The sequence below is a fragment of the Olea europaea genome, unplaced genomic scaffold (assembly GCF_002742605.1).
Source record: "Olea europaea var. sylvestris unplaced genomic scaffold, O_europaea_v1 scaffold1296, whole genome shotgun sequence".
Lineage (NCBI taxonomy): Eukaryota > Viridiplantae > Streptophyta > Magnoliopsida > Lamiales > Oleaceae > Olea > Olea europaea.
The window spans coordinates 172,316-180,478 of record NW_019230424.1 but is presented as its reverse complement, the minus strand read 5'-3'; the positions used below and the strand labels follow the sequence as shown (position 1 = coordinate 180,478).

Sequence of the window (8,163 nt, the reverse complement as noted above, 5' to 3'; positions counted from 1 at the left end):
GGGAATAGTTAATATCTATCATCAAATTCAAATTTTACAGAATTAGAAAATAAATTTAAAATGTCAACGATCAATTAAAAATAGAAAATAAAGGAATGTTATTGTAGAATAGAATATCAATAAATGTCGAATAACAACTGTTGACCCCACTTTTTGTAGAGATGACATGGTTAACAGATCTCAATTCCAGCAGTGCCTATGCAAGCTTTTGTCTGGCACACTTTGGACAAACCGCTAGAACGTATGACCAAACTCTGGTAGTTAGGGAGGCGATCGTAAACACTCTGACGATCAAGTCAGTATGGTTGAATATGTATAATTGAATGTGGGATAGGCTCGGGGCTCAAATATATATCAAGGAAAAGAAAAGGATCGGAAGCTAGGGATGCAACATAAGATGATATAGGGAAGGATTCTTGTATGAAACTAGCATTACCTTTGGATGGAGAAAACTAGGAGCTTTTATAATAGGGGATGAAGGATGTAGACCATAGGATAAAGATGCACATGGCCTTATCCCCGTGGCTAGATTCTCTAGTCATCAGTGTAAATCAATCATTCTTAAGCCATACTATATTGAATGTAATAGAGGTTGTGCACCTTTAAGCCTACCATGTAAGACTAGACTAGACTTGCAGGTTAAGCGGAACAGGCTTTTCAGTGAGTTGTCACAACACCTCACTTGCCGCAGAATCTTTAAATGAAGATCTCCTTAGAGGAGCCCCTGCCAACCGCCCCTACAACTCGAGGTTGACTGCCACCAATATGTTCGGCCCATCAACTATGGTTCGGATGCAAACAGGTGTGATGAAGATCCCCACATTCTTCTACACATGCCTTCGAAGAAAGCTTTGTCGGACGAGGTATAACAATAATTTAGATATAAAAGAAACAATTGTTACTCACGGGTCAAAAATGATATTTAAAGAATGATGTAATTATATTCACGCAACATATTTTATAAACTACACACATTTTAATTGTAGTGAATGTCTTTAATCTTTTTCTTCATTTTGAACTTATGTCCCAACTTTTTCATCAAATTCTTGTCAGCAAGTTAGAAGATGGTCTCCATCCAAAGAAATTGTTAGAAGGACGCAAATAGATATATTTGTCTCCCGCGTTTTAGTTTATTGACATTACATTTATCCTTTATTTCAAGGTTCATTAGCAGAATATTTTTAATAGAAATCGTCATCATAAACAAGACGTGTTAATTATTCGAAGGTTAAGAATAACAATATGAATAAAATAGTTAAGGATACAAGTACAAAAATGGAAAGTATTGGGGACCTTCATTGAAATTAAAATATATTGAATGGATGGTTGTGAATGATGAAATGAGACTTTATTATTGTAGAATAGAATATGGATAAATCTAGAAATAACAACAAACTTGGACAGAATAGAATTGTTTTAGCAACAGAAAAACACGAGGAAAAGGGGTGCACTTCTGTAATCTTTTATTACATGTCCACCCATGAAAGAATCATCTTGTACATTCAAGAATGTGCGAGCTCGACCTGCCTTAAGGAGAAATTATATAAGGGGTTAAAATTGACCTTTTAATAATAGATAATTGAAATTAAAATACAATTTCATAGTTACTATTTTGCTGATTCTCAAATTCTGTTATGAGAGTTAAATTTTTGGATAATCAATTTTTCCAAACATACAAACGCATAAAATAGTGTCCTTGTTTTTGAAGCGGAAGTTAGGGCTCCAAGCAATCCTAAATAGTAATTGTAACGAAGCAAATATGGGACAGGTCGATCATTCTCATTCTTTCTCCTCATGGCTTCCATCAATTATTTTTATTATTTTGTCCCATTCCCATACTCAGTTAAAGTGAGACAGTGCAGGGAGGGGTGGGGTTCCTACACGGTTTGTTGCCCCGTTTATTTTTTTAAATTTTTATTTATTTTTTTATATCTTTAGTTTGTGTATTTATTAATTTTTTTTTCATTTTTTAATAACTCACGTTCTCTTTAAAAATAATGATATTTATATTTTTTCTTTTTGTTAGATAAAAAATTTATATTTGAAAATTAATTTTAAAGGGGATAGGTAGCGGGTGGGGGACTATGTTTCCCGTGTCCGATTCGGGGCAACAACTCCATCTCGCCTTCGTCCTGGACACCGCCTTGTTTACTCGATTAGGTGGGTTATCCCTGCCCCCATTTGGCACAGAACCTCGAGTGTTGTATTGAGCATATTTTTTTTTTGTCATTCCTAATTCCAAATCGAGCCTAAGACAATTTCACTCCCCTCATGTGAAAGGTCTTCAAGCATTTTCCATAATAGAAATCAAAATATAGTTTCAAATTAAGGACTTTGTTGTCATCGTCACAAAGAAATTGGTGAAGAAGATTTCCGTTTAAGAGAGTAAACAATCTCATAATTGGATGAGAGAAGAATGAAGTATATATAGCCTTTAGCCGTGGACCAGTAAAACGTTTGTTTCTGAATGCTTACGGACCTAATTACATTTTAAGCAAATTAATTTAGACTTCAATTTACCAAAACTAATATATAGAAATTCCTTAATTCTTATTTGCAACCGAGATCTGTTATTAACTTTAAAAGCTGATAGCGACAGGTTACTGAAGATTAAAGAAAACCATGCTGCCTATAAATACCAGAATTTCGAGGGCCATTTACATATAGCATTTCCGGAATTATCATAAAGATGGGAAAGATGGAGGAGAAAGTTTATCAAGTTGAAAAGAAAAAGGGTGGCCTCATCACTATGCCATTCATCTTTTGTAAGCTTATGCATCAACTCATTTTTAGATGAATGTTTCCTTCGTAATTCTGGGTAAAACGTTATAAATCTGTGTATTTTCCTTGTTTGTTTTTTGATATTCACTATATTTTTACTACCTGAAGAAGGGATGGAGCTTAATCCTTGACACTATTTTTTCGTGCAGCAAATGAAATATGCGAGAAGTTGGCAGTGGTTGGTTTTAGTACAAATATGATTAGTTATTTGACAAGCCAGCTACATCTGCCACTGACTAAAGCAGCCAATACACTAACAAACTTCGGCGGGACTGCAGCCTTAACTCCGTTGCTCGGGGCATTAGCCGCCGATGCCTTTGCCGGAAGATTTTGGACCATATTAATTTCTTCCATTATATACCAAATAGTTAAGTTTCTCTTCTGTTATCTTCTTTAGATGGAGAGCACAAATGCACGAGAATTTTTTATTTTCAATTGTTTTGGCAGAAACTTATTTTATCAAAGTTTAATTACCTCATTGGAAAAGATTGCCATCTTAATATTATTCTCTGATACATTCATAGTGGAAACATAGATGCACATTTACCTTATAAATTTTGCATGTAACTTTTTAGAGTGATACTAACTAGGAAGAGATGCGACCCAGGTTTTAGGATCGCAAATCTTCCTAGTAGATCATCGTGGTCTGCAACACAATTTCAGGCGCCGAGGATACTCAAAAGAGACAATAGCAGAGTATACTCATGTCACAGTCTAGTTAATTGATTAACATGACTTGCTCAAGACTAATAGAGAAAACTTAGAAACTCATGAGTAATACTTTTGCCAACTATAATGAGGTGAATAAAACTGTTGAAGGCACAATCTAAATAAATAAACCCATCCAGTATCTAACACCCAACAGGGATATTGGTTATTTATGGAAACTGTGCACGGAAGACACTTGGATGAGAAGAATAAACAGTTATGCTATCTGTAATCAATGTCTTTATGCATAATTTTTGAACTTTTCTTAAACCTTTCTTGTTCCTTCTTCTTTTCCATTTTTTTAAACATATTTTTACTAATTATTGTATCATTTTATGTACCAGGGGATGATTAGCTTAACCGCATCAGCAGTGCTGCCTAAACTAAGGCCGCCCCCTTGTCATGCCAATGAAGTTTGCAAAGAAGCTGATTCCGGCCAACTCGCTATCCTCTACATATCACTTCTTTTGACAGCATTAGGTTCCGGGGGCATTCGTCCCTGTGTCGTCTCGTTCGGGGCTGACCAATTCGACGAGTCCGATCCTAAGCAAAAGACCACAACATGGAAATTCTTCAACTGGTACTATTTTTGCATGGGGGCATCAATTCTGGTGGCAGTGACAGTACTTGTTTATATTCAAGATAATATTGGATGGGGATGGGGACTTGGTATACCCACATTTGCTATGGCTCTTTCGATAGTTGCATTCGGATTCGGGTATCCTCTGTATCGGAAACTAGATCCTAACGGCAGCCCGTTTACGCGACTACTACAAGTGTGTGTGGCAGCGTATAGGAAGCGCAACGCACCAATGGTTTCGGACGCTAAATTGTTGTATGAAAATTGGGAACTTGATGCTGATATATCTATTGGTGGGAAGCTTATTCATACTGAGAACTTGAAGCAAGTCTCCTTCCTTATATTTTTTTCTCTTCTGTTTCTTAACACAAAATTTCTTGGCACGGAGTCATTAACTTGATTTTGAGGGAGTGAATTAAAAAAATGATTTTTAAAATCTGATTTACAGAGAGAATATAACATTAGAATGGTGGTATCAACTGGACTCGATCATTGAACTTACTTATTAGTCATTTTTCTTGTCTTAGATGTATATTTTCCATCTTTTAGACTACAATCTTCAACTATCATGTCCAACTTCGGTTGCACTAAAGGTTGGTCAAAACGTGCTGGATGTAATGGCTCGATCCGCCATACACTTGTACATATAAACAATGCCTAATACAGTAACATTGTATCGTTTTCGTCCTTGTGGTCACCAATCACCATATGAAGATTGTTCACACATATCAATGGCTTATAATTTCTCTCGTTCACAAGCCAACACGTGTCCGTCATTTTCTAATTTATTAGTTCCATTTGGAGAAACATGTCATCTGATCTATAAGTTATTAAGGTTCATTGTTATAGTCACGAGACCTGGAAACTTAAGAAAACCTTCAGTCATGCGATTTTAAATATAGCAGAACAGCTCCATGGATTCGTATTTTTAGCATGATTTGCAGAGGTTACTAAAAGAAATATGGGTTATTATCAGACAAAGCTTATTGAAACAAACTAAAAAATTCGTTAGTCCATGATTTTTAATTTTTGGTTGGAAACTACATCAAAAAATTCTTGAAATAATGTCTTATGATGCACAGATTCTTGGACAAGGCTGCCATTGTGACAGAGGAAGACAATATCAAAGCACCCAACCCATGGAAACTCAACACAGTCCACCGCGTTGAAGAACTAAAATCACTTCTTCGTATGGGACCAATATGGGCAGCTGGAATTCCGCTTATCACAGCCTATGCTCAACAAGGCACATTCTCCCTCCAACAGGCGAAAACCATGGACAGACACCAAACAAAATCCTTCCAAATCCCTGCTGCATCAATGGCTGTCTTCACTCAGACATCAATGCTTTTGACAATCGTCTTCTACGATCGAGTATTCGTCCCAGTCATTCGTCGATTCACAGGGCTCGATCGTGGGATCTCGTTCCTTACCCGAATGGGGATTGGCTTTTTCATTTCATTAGTTGCCACATTTGTTGCTGGTTTCATTGAAGTCAAGCGTAAAGACGCCGCATCAGCGTATGGACTAATCGACAAGCCCCACGCCATAATCCCAATTTCTGTTTTCTGGCTAATGCCACAATATTGCCTACATGGAATAGCCGAAGCCTTCATGTCCATCGGACACCTTGAGTTTTTCTACGATCAGGCCCCGGAAAGCATGAGGAGCACTGCCACCGCCTTGTTCTGGCTATCGATTTCAGCCGGGAACTACATCAGTACTCTTATGGTCAGCCTTGTGCACAAGTACAGCGCAGGAAATGGGGGATCAAATTGGCTTCCGAACACTAATTTGAACAGGGGGAAGCTGGAGTATTTCTACTGGTTGATAACACTTTTACAATTCATCAACTTGGTTTACTATCTTTGTTGTGCTAAATTCTACACTCTCAAGCCAATTCAGGTTCACGAGGCAGAAGATGATCAACTCAAAGAAGATCGAATCGAGCTAACTAGCCATGTGTGATGGTATACTATTGTTGGTGTTTGTTAATGTTATGTACTAAAGTTTAGCCTGAAAAATCTTAGACGTATTTATTTTTGCATGACATAAAAATAATGTGTTCAGTTTCTGTTCTAAATGGAGGGCGGAGCCAGAGATTTTATCCAGTGTGTGCACAATTTTAAGCACTGGCTACAGTAATTTTTTTGGTCAAAATTAGTCTATGAATAAAAAGAGTTTCATGTGATCTTGAGAAATCTTGGGGCAGAAGAAAACATAAGAATTTTGAGAATTTTCAATTATATTTTTATCAATTTTATCAAAATTTATAAAAATTTAATCTTGATCCAAACCAAATATGGTCTAAAAAATCACACTTATAATTATCCATTGCCATCATATGTCAAATTTAATGTCTACAAGCTCTGGCCACATTCTGACATTCAGACTTAGTACTAACCTAATTCAAAAAAAGATTATTATACATATAAGCAATATTTTTGTCGGTGAATTGTATTACATGTAGTGGTGCATGCATGAGGGTTAGCACTTAGCCAAGTGTTCATCCCCTTCTCCCCGCAAGTGTGACACTTCTCAGTTCTCAAACAGTCAAACGTGTCAACTGTCAACAAAACCTTTATTCTTTCCATGCATGCAAGTATATACATATATATAGATACATTTATTCCTCTCTTCTAAATATAAATAGACTAACAGAGTAGTCGACACTTAGCCAAGTGTTCATCCCCTTCTCCCAGCAAGTGTCACACTTCTCAGTTCTCAAACAGTCAAACGTGTCAACTGTCAACAAAACCTTTATTCTCTCCATGCATGCAAGTATATACATATATATAGATACATTTATTCCTCTCTTCTAAATATACTCAGACTAACAGTGTAGTCGGAACTCACAAGAATGGCCACTGAGATGTTCTTCAGTTTCACACTTCTGCTGCTGCCATTCTTTTCTTCTCGTAAATCACTCGATCTCTTATTCACCTGTCATTTTATTGTACAAGCATGGAACACCAATTTTTGTAGTTATGTATTACAATAATTCATCTGCACAATTTAATTTGTTGCAGAGAATCCAGGTAGATTGCGGGGGATGGAGGTTTTAAAGAAAATTTGCCAAAGTTCAGTGCGGGCATATCCTTCATGGCTCCGCCCCTGGTACAGACCTTTGCAATTATTTGATCTTAGATCATCTTACAAAATGGTTACATTTAGCCATGATTTACGTACAAGATGCAATTAAAATGTCGTCTTTGTTGGGAGAATTATACCAAAATCTTGCATAATTATATTCACAATCACGTATGTTTTCCATAAGCAATTGGCTCTTAGCCTCTCACTTCGTTTTGTTCTTCTTCTCTACTATCTCTTGAATGAAGACACCCGATCAGCTTGACTTTCCCAAATTCTCATCGAATATAACTTTGACTTACCAAAATAGAAAAAGAACCGAGAAATGATTTCTTCAATTCAAGCATTTCAATTATTCATTCAAAATTTTCTTGAGATTGAAATAAAAGTTAGCATTTCTACTAAATCGAAATAAGGTTAAAAGACTTTGACATAGAAAGGATGTAATGCAAATCAAATGAATTTGTCGAGACAAGAGTTGGGCTCTTTCTCCTTACGACAAATTTGCCTCGCATCGATGCTAACTGTTTTCGGCAATCATCTTCCAAGATACAATTACCACGTCCCTCAATAGGAGCACTCCAAATTATGTAAACTAATGAATTTGAAATAGAATTTCTCTCTACCAAAACCATGATTTTTTATGCAAGAAAAATCACTTTATGAAGTGTTTTGATGCAAAACAAATAATGAATATGATATGGAATGAATTTAGGCCTCATAGGATGTCCAATTTACAGAGAGTGGGGGGGGGGGGTTTGGTCAGAGACACACGGCCCCAAAATTCAGTATTTTACTTGAAGAAACACAACCCTTCAGGCCGCTTCCTTTCTACCCAGTTTATCACTCGAGCGCCCAAAACAATGGTCTGCCACTCGCTGCGCGTGAAGCTGCTGCTCAAGCGACAGTCTTATATATCGAAGTCCAATTGTTTTTATTTATTTATTTTTCCTTCTAACCTTGGACATCAATTTCTCATTTATTCGAAATTAATTTTGAGATTT

General features: G+C 36.5%; 1 protein-coding gene across 2 annotated transcripts; it reads left to right on the top strand.

Moving 5' to 3' along the window:
• Positions 1-2,647: 2,647 nt before the first annotated feature.
• LOC111374812 (protein NRT1/ PTR FAMILY 3.1) lies at positions 2,648-6,210 on the top strand. 2 transcript variants are annotated; one of them, XM_022997549.1, is made up of 4 exons: positions 2,648-2,765; positions 2,931-3,148; positions 3,834-4,393; positions 5,152-6,210. In XM_022997549.1, exons 1-4 carry the CDS (start codon positions 2,690-2,692, stop codon positions 6,035-6,037), a joined length of 1,740 nt encoding a protein of 579 aa, XP_022853317.1. In that variant the 5' UTR covers positions 2,648-2,689; the 3' UTR covers positions 6,038-6,210. The 2 variants fall into 2 exon arrangements, with proteins under 2 accessions (XP_022853317.1, XP_022853318.1); XM_022997550.1 differs by having other exon boundaries at positions 2,748-2,818.
• The last annotated feature ends 1,953 nt before the right edge of the window (positions 6,211-8,163 follow it).

Coding starts and splice junctions, on each gene's coding strand:
- LOC111374812 (XM_022997549.1), top strand. CDS start 2,690: ATGGGAAAGATGGAGGAGAAAGTTTATCAAGTTGAAAAGAAAAAGGGT. Junction 2,766..2,930: donor CACTATGCCATTCATCTTTT/GTAAGCTTATGC, acceptor TTTTTCGTGCAG/CAAATGAAATATGCGAGAAG. Junction 3,149..3,833: donor CTTCCATTATATACCAAATA/GTTAAGTTTCTC, acceptor TTTATGTACCAG/GGGATGATTAGCTTAACCGC.